An 18,460-nucleotide genomic window follows, 5' to 3' on the forward strand; every position below is an offset into this window, starting at 1 on the left:
TGCCTACATGAGAGTATGTACCTATTGGATCTAAGGAGGTACCTATACTCTCCTACTCTTCCAACAAACCACGATAATTTTAATTCTCTTACAATACTTATTTGTAAAAATGGTCCTCGTGAATCGAATGAAGCAATTCGAAGCCGCATTCGGCTTGACGCTACCTATCTCATCTCCAATCGTCCTACGTCTAGATGGTCACTGCTTCTCGCGCCTTACGACCCAGACATATTTTCGGCGGCCCTTTGACCAACGCATCCACGATGCCATGATCGCTACTTGTTCTGACTTATTACTGAACTTCTTCCCCGATGCTACTGTCGCTTACACACATTCTGACGAAATCACGCTAGTGTTTCCGAGAGGTGATAACCAATTCTTTACCCAGCCGGTGCAGAAGCTCGCATCTCTGGCTGCTGGTTATTGTAGCGTGCGATTCAACGCGCATCTTAAAGCTGCATTGGACCCAGATCTCGGGGACCAACTTCAAGGTGGGGTCGAGCTCCTGTTTGGCACTGTCTACTTTGACGCCCAGGTTTTTACTGTGCCGAGCATCGAGGAGGCTCTAAACTACTTGCTTTGGCGATGCTCTGATTATGCAGTAACGAGCAGCATCAATGCGCTTGCGGGTACCTTATTTAGCGATAGCCAAATACACAATAAGACCCACGAAGAGCTAGTGGAGATGATGCGTCAGGAGAAGAACATCGTCTACGAAGAAGTCGTACCAAGATGGGCAGTCGAGGGATGCCTTGTAAAGAGGGAGTTGTGTCACCATGAACTCCCGGATGCTCGGATAGGCCAGACGGGGGAGACGCCGGCGATGAGGACTCGCACGAGTACAGAAGAGAGAGGCCTCAGAGAGTTCAGTGCAGACAACCTCAAATTAGTAACAGAGGGGTATTGGAATGACCTTGGCTCATCTTCAGTTTCCAGGAGGGTAGTTCCTACTATAACTGATAACAGCTCTATTGCCACTGCAAATGCGACTATATTCGGTCCTAACGTCTACGTCTTCGATCCGAGGATGCCCGCAGCTAAAATCCAGGACAAAGTAACAGCCATCTTCAAGCAGATGGAAGCTAATGAGTTTGGTACGGAGAGATATGCTCTTCTTTTTAAGCCAGGAGTCTACAACATACTATTCGATATAGGCTTCTACACGCAGGTCGCTGGGCTCGGCCGGAATCCGGATGATGTGTTGATTGAAGGCGGCGCCAACGTGCCGGCCTACTGGATGCCGAACCGTAACGCCACGTGTAACTTTTGGCGAGCATTCGAGAATTTTTCTATCAACGCCTCGGCGGCCACTAATAACACAACGACGATTGCAGTGTCGCAAGCCGCGCCACTGCGACGCATGCATGTGCGAAGCTCGAACGGTCTCTGGTTATTCCAGGTCGACCCGAGCACGGGAGCGGGAGGTTGGGCTTCCGGAGGGTTTATGGCCGATTCAGTGGTCGACTACCAGGTGCTTCCCGGCTCGCAGCAGCAATGGCTATCACGTAACAATAGGTACGGTAGCTGGGCTAACGCCGTGTGGAATATGGTATTCGTCGGTGACTCCAGTGCACCTAGCCAAGATAACTTCCCAGATTCCCCATATACTACCGTGGATCGAACTCCTATCATGAGAGAGAAGCCTTTCCTTTACATCACAGCTCAAGGTCAATACGAAGTTTTCGTGCCTGCATTACAGACCAATACAAAAGGGCCTAGCTGGACGGATGGGTCTTCAACGGCTGGCGTGTCTATCCCTATTGATCGATTCTATATTGCTCAGCCCTCTACATCTAGTGCGGCAAGTATCAACTCGGCCTTAGATTCTGGGAAACACGTCATCTTCGCACCGGGAATCTATAAACTTGACCACGCCCTGCGTGTCTCACGGGCGGACACCATCATCCTCGGGTTGGGTCTACCCTCACTTATTCCAACATGCGGCCAACCAGCTCTAACCGTTGCTGATGTGAGCGGTGTGACGCTCGCGGGTCTCATAATTGATGCGGGTGAGATTAGTTCACCGACTCTCATCGAAGTCGGACCGCCGAATAGTTCGGCCGACCACGGGTCAAACCCGACGTTTCTCTACGACTTGACGATACGGACCGCCGGCCACGCCAAGAACAAGGTCGGCATCACCATCAATAGCCGCAATGTAGTCGGCGACCAGCTTTGGCTTTGGCGCGCGGATCACGGCGACGGTGCAGCCTGGGATGCTAACCCTACGAACAACGGCGTGGTGGTTAACGGCGACAACGTGACGATATATGGTTTGTTCAACGAGCATCACAAGGAGTTTCAGACTGTCTGGAACGGAAACAATGGCCGTCTCTACTTTTACCAGTCCGAAATCCCTTACGATCCCCCTAACCAGGAGTCATGGAAGGGTAAAGACGGGAGGACCAACGGGTTCGCCTCGTATAAGGTTGCCGACAGTGTGACGAACCACGAGGCTTGGGGGCTAGGCATCTACTCGTACTTCCGGGACTCCCCTACGAAGCTGGAAAACGCCATCGAAGTTCCGGAGGCCGAGGGCGTCAAATTGCACCACATGACTATCGTGTGGTTAAACGGAGTGCCTGGTAGTGAGATTACTCACATCGTCAATGGGATTGGTGGCCGTGTCTATGCGAACCAGCCAGAGTCTGCGATGCGTCAAACCCTGAATGAGTTTTCGGGCGGTAGCAAATCATAATCTGCACTTGGGACTTCAACATATCTCCCGATATTTTCATATCTTTATGGTGCAGATCTATCTAATTATCTACGCAACTAGGTTAGTTAATACTTATTGGTAAAACTTACACTATGCTACATAACTTATTGACAGCTAGGATCATGGGATAGGGTTTATTCAAGGTTCAATCGCAGCCAAGTATTTCGTCAGCTTAGCTCTCAGTCACGTCAGTCTCGCACCAGTACATAATGAATAGGCCTGGAGAGTCGCTTAAAAGGAACGTCGGAGAACTCAAGGTTATGAAATCCTATACGAATATCTTGTAAGAATATATTTAGGACGCGTGGTATGACATGCAATACTTCTTCCCCCGGCGTCCAGCATCCGGGGAAAAGGTATTACATAGATCATATGACACATGTAAAGCCCGAATGTTTCCAATGGGACCATTTCGAAGTTTAGGTGTTATCTCCGATGCTCTGACGGACGAATGGGGGATCCCAATGACATTATGACATTGGTTCAAGCTTCAAACCCCAGGACCCCCGAATGTATACGTCTCCAGTGTGGGCAGATATCCCCGTGCCCCGTGCCCCGCGGTTCCGGAGTTACCCACGAGGGTCTCATGGTTCCTAGTCGTGCAGCTCATGTAAGATTTGGTTAGGATCTTCATGCATGTCTAAACGCGTATATATGTGTATATTGTCAGCCTACTATACCCAGAGGCTCAACTTCTCATACGTTACCCAAATACCCAAATAATGAATATCACGATGTTGCACCAAAGGTTGTTGTCTACATATTAGTGTTGGTCTTTGTTTTCGTGAAATATCATGTCTTCTGAGTAATTACCAATTACGTCACGAATATTTGGTATCTAGGTACCTATATTCGGTGATAATATACATGGAGGGGTCTGCGTCACGAACCCTAAGAGATCTGTGCCATCCTAGATAGATTGCGGCGGCGATGGTGATGGCTTGCTATGATATAATCCCAGACCCTTAGGATCGTAAATATGTGTAAGTGACGTTGTCTGTACGACTTCTACTAGGTAGTTACACGTAAAGTAATACCGTAAAGTAGGTATTATGAAAGACGAGAATAATGAATAGAAGTACCTAAGCCGATTTATGATATCTATTGGCATTGAGGGCTCAGCGTCACAAACGAGTGGGACATGCAGTTGTTACATTAGGTAGGTTAGGTATGTTAGGTACGATATGTGGGTGGTAGCGTATATGTATGCATGGAAGGATCTCGCCCCGAGATAAGGAATCAGAATAAAGAAAGAAAGACACTCCAAGAAAAAAAAGCTATTGGCAAATTGTATTTGGGCACAAAAAACCCAAATTGTCCGAACATCGCTGGAACTACTTGGCCATTTGAAGATCGGTCCCCACCGATAGCTCTGGAAGTGGTACGATAGCAGCACGATAATACCAACAATCACAGCGACTTGCAGCTTGCTTACCCGACCTTCTTAGGCCTATTAGGTACTAAACTAGGCACTAAATCACTGATCGTCCAGGCACTTTAGCGTTAAACCCCCCCGGTTTCCCCCATCTAGGGTTCATTCCACAATCGGCGTCAGACAGCCCGTCACAGCCGCTCGTCCTAAGCACACTACAGCACGCTAACACACTAGGCTCACTTAGTCGGAGTGGCTAGTCCTGTTAACTAATCCGTATCCCATCCCACAATTTAATAAGTGCGACTTGGAACTCGGAAATATCAGGATTTGACTGACACTTTATTGCACTCTCCTCTTGCTCAATTTCTGATCAAAGCCACTCTTCCGTGCTCCATTAATAATAAGCAGAAAAGAGGAAGAAAAACCCAATAAGAAAGTTATAAGAAAGTTTATCCAACATCATTATCTAAAAGTCTATTATACTTCAATATCAACTGGTTGCTCTACTAAGCTTCCACTCCAACCTTCGCGTTTTCCCCCAACAGAAAGTCCGAACTTCGCCGGTATAAAACTACCTCTGTCGCTATTAATTTATAAAGCCGAGGCAAAGATATTTTTTGCCATATTTCTCTCCTCCAATCTGCTCACCCTAGAAAACAAACGTCCTATATTTTCATTCCCAATCACAATGTTCGCTACACGAGTTTTACGTCAAGCGGCAGCACACGCCGAGCGCACTCCCTTGATTCGCTTCATCGGCAAGCGAACCATTCCTGGTATGTCTTTTGAAATATTAAGAAGAGCCCGGGCTTAACGCCCTTTCTCCTCAACTAGATAGCCCACCTCTCTTGCTAACACCAATCCCCTCCCGTAGAAAACGTAGACCACACCCCGCAACCTCACCCGGCCTCCCCCAGCGGCGCCCTCCCGTCTGCCGGCAACTCTCACACATCTTTCTCCTCGTACCGCGACCACGCTCAGCAGCACGGTCCTCTACGTAAGACCATTGGCGCCGCCGGTGGCATTGGCGCCCAGTCGGCCGCCAACCTCGGCCCTGTTGAACCTCCGAAGGGCTATTACTTCGACCGCAACGAGCTGCCTGAGCGCTTCCACCGCGTTCCCCTCACGGCGGCCGAGATTGAGGCCATCGAGACAGGCGGCGCTGCTTTGTTCGGTTGAGGCCCCCGCTCTATCTTGGCGGGTATAGGACGCAGCTGTACCCGTGCGAGTATGACAAACATACGATGTTAGATGTTGTGAATTCGGCGGCAGAGCAGAACGGCGGGCAAGCTGCATTTCTCGATGCTTCTGATGGTTTATAATTTGATGGCATTCAATTATGAAGGACATGGAGAGCATCGAGCCGTGACCTCCTGATGGGACGAACTGTCCAGGTGAATCAACTACACCGAGCATTCGTTACCTATATAAAGGGTCCCATATTCTCAGTTACATTATGTATCTATGGCTTATGCAAAGGTGGGGAGGTTCAACTGAAATTAATTCCCAGCATTGGAGGTGCGTCAAAAGGGTTACGTTTTTGTGAGGTCGCCATAAAGGGTTCTAGCATGAGTTTGGCGCTTCGGGGTTTATCAGACGAGGTATGGAAGAATGAGGATGAGGAGACGATAGCCGAGACGACAGTTCGCGAGAAATAGGGATACCCCGTGGTCGTGTGGAGGTCGTGTAGAGGATAGCGTTGCCTTATTTTTCCTTTGCTATGATGTGTACGATGTCGCTAAGAGACAAAATACAATAGGATGATTATGTAAATTTATAGCCCCAGCAGCTGGGTTAGAACGAAGATCACTTGTCTCTGAAAAATGGGTCGTTGGTATCGAAGACCGTGCTTGAATTATTACGTAGATTTCCGCATCTATGTACAATGGAGCCTGTGGTAAACCGATTATAAAATATACCTGTTACAAAAGCATCCCTGAGCTTTAATACTCTTCGGCATACCTGTGCTATTCATGCTGGCCAGACACCTCTTACTACTAAATGTTTGAATCTAGGTAGGTTACCCTAATCTCATCGCCAGTAACGCCCCCAAATAGCATATTCCTCTTTAGTGCCGCGGAACTTGAAATCGATCTCGACTACGTCTTGAAACCCTTCTTTAACTTTTGGTTCCTTGAAGCGAGAGAAGTATCCATTGAATGCGAGGCTGGGAAGCGCTGCGCGGGCTTCTGGGTTCATCTGCAGTTATAGCTCATTTAGCAACAATTTCTCTGTATACCACGTCATGTTCTTACAGGTAGGGGACATGAATATGGATATTTTTCTATTTCGAGTGTACATACCGGCTTGTTGAGAGCCCGGACAACGTCGTTATGCTCACACAGCGCTTTGGGCACATTAAACCAGACGCAGCGAATAGGCACGTTATTCTTGCGCGCGAATTCGATCCATTCTTTTCTGCCATCCGTGTCGGCGTTTGTGTTGTCTTTATAAATTCCTCTTAGCACGCAATATTCTTGGGGTTTACAGTAGAAAATAGGCGCAGGGAGGATTGATATGATATGCGTAATGGACAAAGTCACTTACCAACGACTATTGAATTCCCTTCGCCTAGAAACTCCCCGGCGGCCTTGAAGCACTTGGCCCGGGTCTTCAGCGTATCCTGATTCACACGTTCATAACCTAGCGGTTTCAAATTCCGCCAGTAGAACGTACTTTTGCCGGCGCCGGGCGGCCCACAGAACAGTATGATATCCTGTTTATTGGTCTTCTCGAACAGGACCTCGCTACCCTCCACCTCGAGATATGGAAAAGAGGCCAAGTTAAAGTCTCTCGTGAATTCCCGTGGTGGCTCACCAAGGAAGAACTCTTCGGGCGTCACGTAGGTGATACCAACGTTATGCGCAAAGTTACGGTCCGAGCAACTAAAATCCTTAGCAGCGGCTACGCCCCTCCCACTAGATTTCAACTGCGCCGTCCGGCCACCTGCGTCGCCCACAAAAATACTGCCCGCAAGGTCAATCTCATCTTCGCTTAGGCCGTAATCCCGGCACACCTCCGACCACATGCCGGTGCGTGGCTTGCGAAAGACGTCGTGGCCGGTAGCAGCGTATATAGTGGTGGGTAAATCGAGTTGGGCAAGCACTGCGCTACACTTCTGTTTAAACTTATCGACTTTGGCTTTACTACCAGCCTTCGGAGCTTTGGACTTTGGATCCGGGTGCAGGGTAAGTCCGCCTTGGTTGCTGAGAATCACCACTCGACAGCTAAGACGTGTAAGCGAGATAAGTCTAATGAGATATTACAACTGTAGCTGGGGCAGCCTCCACGGTAGCAAGATCCGTAGTCACATACTCTTCTGCGTATAGTTCTCGTAACCGGGACGGCACGCTAGGGTCCCACCACTTCCAATCGCTAGGGTCGTCTGTAAATTTCTTGCCTGATACCGTGGTGATCAAGGTCGAATCCTGATTTAACCGTCAACCTTGAGCACGATTGCCATCCGTCGAAACCGGGCGGGCGAGAGAAGTAAAGAAGGGAGAGAGTTGGTCTGTACCATATCGAACGCGGCTATCTTCATTCTCTTTCTCCGATCGGACTCCTCTATCTTCTCGGGCTCGTAACGACCAACAAGCAGAGAAGGCGACGAATCGCTACCATCGGGAGCGCGTTCGGTCCAGGTCGTCCGGTCCTTTGGTTTCTGGGACGTCGGGGTGAAGAAATTAGCCACGGCATTCTCTGGTAGTAGCATTACAATTAGCAAAGGACGCAATTGGTCGAGAAAGTTCAAAGGCCACACACGAACTTGATATGTTACTTTGGGTTTTGCGCTTTAGAGGTGGAGGAGATATAGACTTTTCTAGCTCTTTTCGTTTGCTAGTATTTGAAAAAGACGACGACGCCATTTTGTAGAGTAGTTGGTGGCCTGGTGAAGTTGCTGTCCTGGGTACGAAGTAGAAGATGTTTGAGCGTGTAAATGTGTGAAGAAGCGCGATCTTAGTGAAGTTGTAGCTGATGTTGACATGGTATGTACATATAGGTACCGAGGTATTTAATAAGCGGTTACGATACATATATCCGCACTTGAGCCACATCATAAAGTTGTTAGGTACCTAACCTCAATACGAAGCAGGGCTCGAAAAGATTAAAAAAGGTCCTTGATTGAAAACGCAGAGTTCCATTCTGTATGTTAGTATAAGTGGATAAATTAAAAAAAAAGGTGGAAGATGTGCTACCACTTAAAACATTGCAAAGTTAATAAATTAGGTATTAACTAACTAAATACTTTTTAGTACGATATATTTCTATCTTCAAGGTTACCAAAATAGATGGATATATGCAGCTGCAAGTTATAGCAGGGTACCTACCGTTAGGTACCCAACCCAACATACACCGGGCAGGTAAGGTTAGGTAACATCCAAAGTAGGAGGTACATACCTTAGGAGGTAGGTATGATGCAGCGAGGTATACTACACCTTATCGCACCCTTTCCTTACCCCTCCCCCATATCAACTATCTACTATCTATTATCTATTACTATTATCACAACGCCTCAAGATTACAGCCTCAACTATTTTCCTTTCCAGCGTCATGTTATCGCTGTCGTTCTCGACTAGCGAAACATGCAAGCTCATCAGCCTCCCCAACCCAATTCGGCACCTAATCTATCGCCACGTAGGTTTACCTACAAACACTTTTCTATATCTTGACATCCCCCGATCCAGTCGTAGTCCTTATAGCGGAACACACCAGGACCTTGACGATGTCCTAAACCTCTTGCTCGTCTGTCGAGCTATTCATGTTGAAGTATCATCGTATCTATACTCGGCCAATACCATAGTCACCCACAGCTTGGATCCTCTTATAAGGCTTAACAAATCTTCACTCTCATATCTTACTTCTCTCAAGATACACCTGAATGTTGCTGGCACTACACATTGCGGACAGAGATATTGGGGATATGACAGTGAAGGGCTGAGAGATTCTGATCCTCTTATATCTCAGTGGAAGGCCGCTATCGACCATATTGCCCCTCATATTAGACCCCGGCAGTTGGAATTAGCACTCATTTGCGACTGCGAACCTAGACGGGCGAATGCCGCAAACCTCGTACTCGCACCTCTTCGCCAACTGCCTATTCTGAGGCGATGCCATATTCGGCTTGGGCGTAAACCTCACCGTCAACTTCGCCAACTAGCCTGGAGTGCCGCTGAACGTGCCGTCGGCCTAGCGCCGCCATCCACATTTCAGTTTCTACGTCTTCCACCCGAGATACGTATCAGGATTCTAGAGTATACAGATCTTGTAACGCCTTTCAATAAGGTTCGATGGAATCCGGGAGCAGGGTACCATACTTTTAGAGAGTGCGACTCTCGCAAGTACGGACCGCCGTATTGTCACCCAAATGACCACCGAGCCTGCGTATCAAGCAAGGATGCTGGCAAGAGCTGCAAGGCGTGTCCTCATGGCGATAGTAGGGTAAGATACGGGCCCGAATCGCACTGCTGGCGATGTTTCCACTACGCCTGCCAATTTTATGACTGCGAGAGGCGTAGCACTGCAGGCGATCAGACCTACACAGGGTGCTTCTGCTCCCGCCGCCACGCCGCGTATTCGCCTCTCTGTCGGTGTTGGGCTCCCCCTACTGCTTTCTTTCTCGTCAGCCGGGCTTTTCGAGAAGCTGCTGAAGCAGTTTTCTTTGCTCATAATCACTTTGTCGTCCACACCTTTAGTCGCCCGTCCTCCCTCGTACGTAATACAACGCTGCCCCCTAGACGATATCCTGGATGCGAATTCCTCAGTACCATACCCATGGAGGCAATACGACATCTACGATCTCTGGAAATAATATTCGACGATCAGGGAAATTTGACCCGCTACTCTCCACCTCCATTGCGTTCTTTCGGTAGCATCAAGGTCAGACTTAGCCTACAGTTTCTCCAGATCATTGCCCTGCTACTGCCCGCCAGAGGTCGAAAAATGGGTATCGTAGCTGCTGAAAAAGGTGTGGACTATGTGGGAGATCTAGCAGATAGATATTTATGGCCTCTCAGTCGCGCCGATCTTGTTCCCAGGGCGCAAACACTTGTCGTGGAGATCATTGACGTCGTCCCGGATATATTTTACTATTTACGGTCGCCGTCGACCGAGTTCCCTATTCATATCCGAGGTCGCCTACTCTATTCGAATTCCCATACGGGTCGACTAATAACAGGTAACTTTACAGGTGGTACCGGGAGCGAATTAGGAAATAGTACCTCTGGAACGCACGGCCGTCAGCTAATAGAAGGGTTCTGCCTCTTTGGTGATATAAGTTATCCCGAGTTCGAATTTTAGTATTACTCATGAGCTATACCGAAGATCACGATAGGCCTGTCTCCTATGCTTCGTTATGGGAAAGGGACTCGCGGGAAACCAACTTGGATAATGTGTACGAGGTTCGAAGGTAAGTTGATACTAACAATGAGCTGCATATATCTCTGTATTTCCACATTCTTCTCTACTACTAGATAGTCACAAGAATCTAATCAAAGCAGAGTTACGACCCATGAAGAAAGAGACCATCATATATTAAGCCCACACCTTATAAGAAGCATCGACGATCGACTTGTAGTATCTTTATTACGCTTCTACTTCTTGTATTCGGAGCAATAGACTTGGCATATTCGGCCTAAACAACTAAGATATGCAATACCAGTTTAATAAACGAGGATTGGTTTATACGCAATTTCATCCAAAGGTATAAGCCGGCCTTTGTCTAAAGTATGCAACCTTGGATGTGCGAGAAGTTAATGAGCTTTCGGCGTGTCTATCACTCAAACGGGCTTGTGTCTGGCGAAGGCCGTTCGCGAACAAGATATAAATTATGCTATAAGGAGTATCGAAGGTCAACATACTCCTAGCAATATACTATCCCGATTGTACATTTCGGTTGCTATAGCCCTTATCAAAAAGTAAGAGTCGAATATTCAGTTCGTTAGTATCTTGCATTAGCGAAGTTATATCTAGATCTACCTAGGAAAACTTAGTTTGTATTATTCAGGAATATGCCGATGTAAAATGATTAAAGATGCTAGGTTAAGTCATTATTCATAAATAATCAAACTATCTAGCACCACTAAGGTTATGAGTTGCAAATAACTCGTAACATAAATTTGCGTAGAGCTGTTGACATGGCTAACGAAGCTTGTAATATTTACCGATTAGGTGAGATGACCTATTCGTCTATTGAGGGCGTTTCAATCATGTTTATATTAAGCCCACGGGTTCCAATCAGTAAAGCCTCTATTATTATAGGTGCCCAGCAACGCACATGCAAGTAATCCAAACGTAGCAAGTGCCTCACCAGGCCTTCTAATGAGTTCGTCAAGATGATTCTCGGGTTAAACTTGCAACGAAAACGTTACGGTCAATATCCCATAATTCCTATATGCTTCGCACAGGGACCTAGATTAAGACCATTGATAAACCTACAGAAAACCTATTTATCGGGGTATTTCAAAAGCTTTGATTTTCATGGCATATCTAGAAACCATAGTAAAATGGATTGATATCGAAGGCTTATCATAAGCTCTCAACATTGGCTTTAGCTCTCCGAGACCCCTTAAGCAATTATAAGGCGGATATCAGTTCACCAAGAGAGAATATAAAGACTGTAGAATGCGAGACTAAATAGCTCTAGCTTATACACGGCGGGAATAATACCGATGGGGGTTTTTCGATCCTTGAGACAAACCGGACCAGATGCGTGGAAAGATGGGAATAAAATCTTCGAGTATATTTCCTGGGCTCTACGTCGTAGCAGTTTGCTTACCCCCCACGACGGTTCTGACAATATAGTTCATACATCTGGTCACGATATCCATCTGAGCTCTCCGACTGGTGCCCACTTACCTTGGGGTTACAAGGCCGCAATCTCGCATTAGTGTTGTGTCATTCTCCTAGCATTAATACTAGGGGCTTGTCAAGCCACATGGAGTATTATAACAAGATAGCTCATCCATTCATCGAATCGAATAGCGTATAGCTCTCTGTAATACGAATATAGTCGCATCTGATCTCAGACTCCCCCGCTCTCCCCACATCCTGATGGTCCCGTAGAGTCCCATCGCGGGTCGATCCGGCTGACATACAGGCGGTAAATTGCATTGCCGAGGAACGGTAACCCAAGTTCTTTCAATACCGAGCTGGAAATATCAGGTAGGGGGTTTTTGGACACTGACTAATGCGTAAGTCCTTGCGCAGTTTAAATTAAGACTGTCCCACCGGACGGAGCTACGAGGAGAGACTTGGAGGGTGTGGTGATAGCCCACAGAAAATTAGGAAGCATGAGCATTTCAGAGAAGTTCGACGGGGAGGTTCAACAAGGGGAAACAATTACGGTTGCGCCAGGGAACTGCAGTGTCGATGAAGAGCAGATCGTCCTGTTTAGGCAGTTTGAAGCCGCGAGCTTGGAGTGGCATCGTGGGATAACGAAAAAGCTCACTAAGAAAGTCGACCTTCATCTGCTTCCGATGTTAATGTTGATGTATATGCTCAACTTCCTTGACCGAAAGTAAGTCATGAGAAGAAACCTTTGCGCTGAATATTCTTTGGGGCCTATCTGAATAAAGGAGAACAGCAACCTTTCGCAAGCCCGCCTCGGGACGTTAGAAGATGACCTTGGCATGACGGGCACAGACTTCAACCTCGCGACGAGCATCTTGTTCGTCGGGTACATCATCATGCAGCTTCCATCAAATCTTCTGATAACTCGAGTGTCGCCCTCGGTTTATCTAGGGGTAGCTATGACGATCTGGGGAGCTATATCTGCGGCTCAGGCGGCGACTCGCACTTTTGCTTCTCTAGTCATATGTCGATTTTTCCTTGGCTTCGGTACGTATCATGTTGTTAAGCAACGAAGACAATCCCTCTATATTGCTTAAGCTGCTTTCCTATTCTTTGCCTTCTATCATGCAGAGTCCTTCATGAGCTGCACCCTGATGCATGAGAGAAGCATGAGTGTTCCGAAGTAGTATTGTCTTGAGTCAAAGCACTAATGTATATCTACAGCGGAAGCGCCATTCTTTCCAGGTGCAATATTCCTAATGTCAAGTTGGTACACTCGGCCCGAGCTGGCGCTCAGGATCGCATGGTTCTACTGCGGGCACTCGGTGGCGAACGCGTTTGGCGGCCTCCTAGGCGCTGGCGTTCTGGGCAATTTGAACGGCGCCCACGGCATCGCTGGATGGTAAGCATGTATCCACGATACAAGCAATTAAACTGGCTAACTGAAAAAGGCGATGGCTTTTCATAATCGAGGGTAGCATAACAGTCTTTTCTGCCATCTGCTCGGCCTTCATTTTGCCCAACTACCCAGCTACGACGAAATGGCTATCTCCAGAAGAACGCGCGTACGCGCAGTGGAGGCTTGTCAAGGACGCGGGAGAGGTGGATGTGGCAGACGCCTCATCCATCAAAGAAGGGGTAATGCTGGCACTGCGCGACCCGCGCCTCTACCTATTCACGTTGCTGCAGCATGCCTCGCTCCTTTCACAGACGTTCCAGTATTTTTTCCCAACTATCCTGCAGACTTTAGGATACGGCAATATCGAAACCCTGCTCCTAACCGTCCCCGTCTGGGTACTATGCTTCTTGGTTTCCTTGGTCGTGACGTATACGTCCGGACGCTTCGAAGACCGCAGCATTCACATTGTATGCTTGATACTGATTTCTGTCGCGGGCAATATTATTGTAGTGGCCACGCTCAACAATGCAGCTCGTTTCTTCGCCTTGTTCCTCTTGCCAATGGGCGCAGTTCCTGCTTATCAGGTGATTCCCCCTATTCTCTTTGGCAAATACAGTGACACGTACCTGCGTAGATTAGGTAGTCTATTTTTACCAAAAGTCTTGGGTGTGGCTGACTTGGAGAATGTCCAAACTATAGATCATTCTCGCCTGGGTAGCTAATAGTTTTCCACGCCCTCTGGTCAAGCGCAGCGCCTGCATCTCCTTCGGCAACATGATCGGAAACACGGCCAATATCTACGGCACCTACATGTACGTATTTAGCCACACCGAGTTCTGCACATAACCTCGTGATGGAGCCTAGACTCTTAGCAGAAACATGGAGTATGGAGTACGTGTGGAGTATGTATGTACAAGAGCGCTGACCGCAGACTGCGTTTAATTCAAAGGTATCCATCTGTCAACGGGCCGCGATACCTTGCTGGTGGAAGCGCCACAGCAGCCGACGCGCTCCTAGTTGCCGTCTTAGCTATTATCGCGAGGCTTGTGTTGCAGAGACAAAACAGGAAACTGGCTACCCGCGAGGCCTACGAGTCGAACGAGCTCCAGGCGCAGCCCGGCGACCCAATTACAACTACTCCCGCAGGCTTCAGGTATATACTCTAGAACTAGCCAGGTTATTCCGTTATGTAGAAATTGGATACCCCCTCCTATCCCGCATGCGGGTCTTTTGCTGCGGAATCGGGGAACTAGACCAAGTATATATATACGAGGCTGGGCGTTGACGTGTGGCGTATTCTCGAGTGCTCCATGTACATACTTTACGTCGCCGATCTTTCAATAGACTTACTGATGGCTGGATTAAATCGTTTGCAATTGGGAGTGATACGTATGGTCCGGGGGCAGTGAATACCTCTTGACACCTCGAATACCACCCTACCGTAGACGTTTTTTAACATCAAGCCATCCGATATATGCTGTCAAACTCGAGTTGCCCCCCTCCTCTTCCCCCCTCACCCTCCATAGAAGCCACAAAGCACGAAGAATCCGTAGGTGGAAGATCTAGTAAACCGAACATACCGTATTGTACATACTGTATCATCCACCAGCCGTAACCCCAAAAGTATGCACGATAATATACTAAAAAAAAACTCATGTTATCCACGGGGTTTCCTTATCCAAATTAGACGTTATCTCGATCTAATTACATGGCAAGGTTATTCATATACACGATTCTCATCCTCCTTCACACATCATCTCCTCGTCGCCCCCAAAGACAACAAAAGACCCGCTAACCGGAGTCGAAATTGACCCTTGAGAGCCGGAGGCTGCGGTCATCGCTAATGATCGACCCAGCAAGTTAATATCGCCCTCATCCACACGCCAGATAAACTTGTGCTCTGTGGCATCATCGTTCTCCTCCTGTTCTTCGATCTCCAAAAGTTGGACAAGACGATGTACAGCAGGTACAGTGATACACACAGAGCTATTGCAATAGGCGATCCTCTTCCGTTGAAAGTCTTTTTTTTTTCTTTTGCTTCCCCCCTTCCTACACTCCAAGCGCCGATGCAATGATATGCGGGTAAACACTAAGGATTACCAATTAAAAAGATGATATCCGGAAAGATATCCAAGTTACCACATCCCGTGCTCCAAAGTTCCAATGCTGCGCGATTTCAAAAAAAAAAAAAAAAAGAAAAAGAAAAAAAAAAACTTTTGTTTCTCATATGTAACCGGTACAGTATCCGCCCTCGAGACGTTGGGTATGAATTCTGTATACATGAGGAATAAAGGGGTACAAAAAAAGAAGGGAAGAAAATGAGCAAGTCTATGTAATGTCCCGAGAGTCGGCATATTCTGTCGATCCCAGCCACGTATGTGCAGATGCATAACGTAGGTCGCCGATATTGCGCAATATCAGGACTAGACACACCAAAGAAATGACCCGGACAGTGAAGTATATGCAGGGGGGGTTGCTTTCGGTCTCGGGCCGAGGCAGCCTCACCAAGATTATGGCCCAAAGGGGGGGTTTTTTAAAATAAATAAGTAATTTTTTCGAATTCGATACGCCAACGCCCTTACGATGCATGTGAATGCTGTTAGAGCAGGCTAGTAACTATCGTCGCGGTCGTCCTCTAAGTGGTATCCAAATAAACGAGCAAATGGTATCTCTCTATGCTGCAAGACATAAGATAGAAGAAACAAATAGAAAATGAGCGTAAGTGACATCAGAGTCGTAATCGTCATTAAATAAGTTGTTGGTCGTAAAAAGAGAGGGTCACTTGGGATCAGTGACCGGCATAATATAAGTGAGGCTTTATTTCTTCAAGCCGACTTTGCCAGCCAGATTGCGCCAGAAACTTTTACGGTCCGCGCCATCGAGGGACATCATCGTCGCCTCTCGAACCATTGGGCCGACGATATCCTCGTCGCCGCGCTCTGGAAACTTTCCCTCGGCGTAGATTCTCGGAACGGTAGTTAAAACGTCTTCATCAAACTTGTCGCAAATGATCGTTTCGCCAGAAGCAACGATCGCCTCGGCTATCTCATCGTGGAGATTACGCCAAGTCCGCTGGGTCTCGGCCCATTTGGCTTCCGTAAGTGCGTAGGTTTTAGACGTTTGGCCGTAATGCTCGCCTGTTCGCGCGAGGTGTTTAGTGTAGTTTACTCGTGCTGTCTCCCAGTCCGCTCGGAATCGTCGTAGAGCATCTAAGTCGACGGTTTCGGGCTTGTACGGTTTTGGGACAATCGTGTAATTCGCATGTCCTAGACGGTCAGACCAGGCATCTGGCGCGGGAAGTTGGGGAAGCTCTACTGCGCCTGGTACAAGACGGAGAGATGAATTTGAGGGCCTCGTGCTAAGTGGCGGAGATAGTAGACCAGGCGAATAAACGTCATCCCCTACTGGGGAAGCTGGAGAGGCGACGCTCGGAGATTCTAACGGAGAGGGTTGCATCAGGATGTGCTCGGTCGAAGTAGAAGCCATCATAGGTGGTAGAAGCGGTGTTACTGCCTGCTTCCGCTCATGCTCGATAGCTGAAAGGACGTCGTGGGTTTGCTTAGAATCGATAGTCCCATCCAAGGCGATAAAGCTGTCGCTACTCCCAAAACGTGACAGGGCAGGCGTGGGGGGGACGACGGGTTCGTTTGAGCGGTCGCGATGGTGCCGGCTGGGTGCCGAGACTGACGAAGATCGACTTGAAGTTGCTCGAGACAAGACTGGTCGCCGCTCAAACGCGTAGTCGGATACAGGAGAACTAATGATACTAGACGGCTTTGTCGTTTTCCACCTGGTAAAAGACGGGAATCTGGAACCCAACCGCTGCGAGAATCCTGCAAGTGATGACTCGGAGTTGTCTCTACGCTTCTTAGACGAGCGCAAACTAAAACTGAAGTCGCCGTCGCTGAAGAAACCTAGGTCATAGTCGCCCACACGACTTTGGGTATAGAAATTCGATGTGCTCTGTACTAGATCAGCATCCCTGTGGATGCAAGGCTCGTCACCTATAATTTGAAAGTTGTTAGAACTGAGAGCAATGGGACAGACTCTAGGCGAGTGCAATCGCAACGTACATAAACAGTGGTATAACCCAGACGCATCATCATCGTCATAATCTGATTCGGATTCTGAGTCTGATGAGTCTTCGCATTCTATGGGTTCTTCTTTCACGTCCGGTAGTATGCGTTTGCTCGAGTTCTGCGCTGTTTGCGTTTGTGTTGGCGACGAAGGGCTCTCGGAGCTCGCTACCGTTGCGAGGTCGAACGACGACATGGAGCTGGAGTAGCGCAAATGACCACGCGTCGAAAACGTCGGCGTCACTGGTGATGTCGCGTCGGATGAGAAAGAGTCTGTGGTATAGAAATTGTACGGTACGTCGACTTCCATCTCGCGTTGGGCCGCCTCTTCCTCCTCTTTCCTTCGTCTCTCCTCCACCAACAAGGGCAACTGTAGAGGTCGTAATTTAGGAGACATGTTGTAAAAAATCGACACAATCCTGGCGTACTGCAACAATTACGGCGGCAGCTTCACGTAGTCGCGTTATCGTTGTTGGTATATGTAAGTTCGTGGTGATGCTTGGTGGGGGTGATAATACGTCAGGGTAAATACAGCATCCAGTATTCTTGGCAGCGCTACGCTGGGGAATAGATTGTCGATCGACAAGACGGAGACGGGGAAGCAAAGGGAAAGAAGAAAAAAAAAGTGTTTCTTCTTTCGGCCCTAATAAACCAACTTCAACGTCTTATAGAAAGATAAAGGACCTGGTAACAAGACGACCCTGAGGTTATGCTGGTATCCAAATCTCGTGACAGGTATTCTTGGAAAAATGCCCAATTGCATACAAGTATATACGTGTACCAGTGGACGCTCTACCTTGCCCTATCGACGTTCGGGTAGTCACACTGGTCCACGTGTTCTGGGCACTGTAGCTTGGGTGTAGCTTGGGTGAGGTAGCTTGGGGTAGTTGAGATTCGTGGGGTTGTAATCAGGCTCCTGGGCCGTCTCGAGAATGTATACCGCTTCGCCAATCAACTAGATAGTATCACGCCGATACTGACACACAATCCCCTGGCCTTCTAAAAGGTCGTCCCTCTCTGCACCTTGACAAAATTGATAAGTCTGCGAGCAGCGTACGACATGAGCCAATAAGTCTAGACGAGCGAGGCGTTGCAGTGATATA

General features: G+C 48.0%; 6 protein-coding genes across 6 annotated transcripts; 4 read left to right on the forward strand and 2 right to left on the reverse strand.

Moving 5' to 3' along the window:
* The first annotated feature begins 18 nt into the window (after nt 1-18).
* F5Y00DRAFT_60376 (glycoside hydrolase family 55 protein) lies at nt 19-2,934 on the forward strand. The gene has a single exon (XM_048013878.1). The coding sequence runs from the start codon at nt 110-112 to the stop codon at nt 2,696-2,698; it is 2,589 nt and encodes an 862-aa protein (XP_047869734.1). The 5' UTR covers nt 19-109; the 3' UTR covers nt 2,699-2,934.
* A 1,462-nt stretch (nt 2,935-4,396) lies between these two features.
* Nucleotides 4,397-5,918, forward strand: F5Y00DRAFT_223653 (uncharacterized protein). The gene is made up of 2 exons (XM_048005903.1): nt 4,397-4,870; nt 4,969-5,918. Exons 1-2 carry the CDS (start codon nt 4,783-4,785, stop codon nt 5,271-5,273), a joined length of 393 nt encoding a protein of 130 aa, XP_047869735.1. The 5' UTR covers nt 4,397-4,782; the 3' UTR covers nt 5,274-5,918.
* Nucleotides 5,836-8,273, reverse strand: F5Y00DRAFT_223656 (PNK3P-domain-containing protein). Its single transcript, XM_048005904.1, has 6 exons — nt 7,861-8,273; nt 7,612-7,793; nt 7,410-7,522; nt 6,642-7,321; nt 6,398-6,540; nt 5,836-6,293 (listed from the first exon to the last, which is right to left on the reverse strand). Exons 1-6 carry the CDS (start codon nt 8,150-8,152, stop codon nt 6,126-6,128), a joined length of 1,578 nt encoding a protein of 525 aa, XP_047869736.1. The 5' UTR covers nt 8,153-8,273; the 3' UTR covers nt 5,836-6,125.
* A 238-nt stretch (nt 8,274-8,511) lies between these two features.
* On the forward strand, nt 8,512-10,500 carry F5Y00DRAFT_223660 (uncharacterized protein). Its single transcript, XM_048005905.1, has one exon. It carries the CDS (start codon nt 8,646-8,648, stop codon nt 10,389-10,391), a length of 1,746 nt encoding a protein of 581 aa, XP_047869737.1. The 5' UTR covers nt 8,512-8,645; the 3' UTR covers nt 10,392-10,500.
* Nucleotides 10,501-12,382: 1,882 nt separating this feature from the next.
* On the forward strand, nt 12,383-14,447 carry F5Y00DRAFT_257110 (MFS general substrate transporter; the record flags this gene model as incomplete). Its single annotated transcript, XM_048010510.1, has 6 exons — nt 12,383-12,609; nt 12,676-12,929; nt 13,107-13,284; nt 13,334-13,865; nt 13,981-14,093; nt 14,231-14,447. 6 exons carry the CDS (start codon nt 12,383-12,385, stop codon nt 14,445-14,447), a joined length of 1,521 nt encoding a protein of 506 aa, XP_047869738.1.
* A 1,537-nt stretch (nt 14,448-15,984) lies between these two features.
* Nucleotides 15,985-18,215, reverse strand: F5Y00DRAFT_60464 (uncharacterized protein). The gene is made up of 2 exons (XM_048013879.1): nt 17,355-18,215; nt 15,985-17,285 (listed from the first exon to the last, which is right to left on the reverse strand). Exons 1-2 carry the CDS (start codon nt 17,752-17,754, stop codon nt 16,099-16,101), a joined length of 1,587 nt encoding a protein of 528 aa, XP_047869739.1. The 5' UTR covers nt 17,755-18,215; the 3' UTR covers nt 15,985-16,098.
* Nucleotides 18,216-18,460: the final 245 nt, after the last annotated feature.

This window comes from Daldinia vernicosa, assembly GCF_022497035.1.
Source record: "Daldinia vernicosa strain CBS 139.73 unplaced genomic scaffold F5Y00scaffold_2, whole genome shotgun sequence".
NCBI lineage: Eukaryota > Fungi > Ascomycota > Sordariomycetes > Xylariales > Hypoxylaceae > Daldinia > Daldinia vernicosa.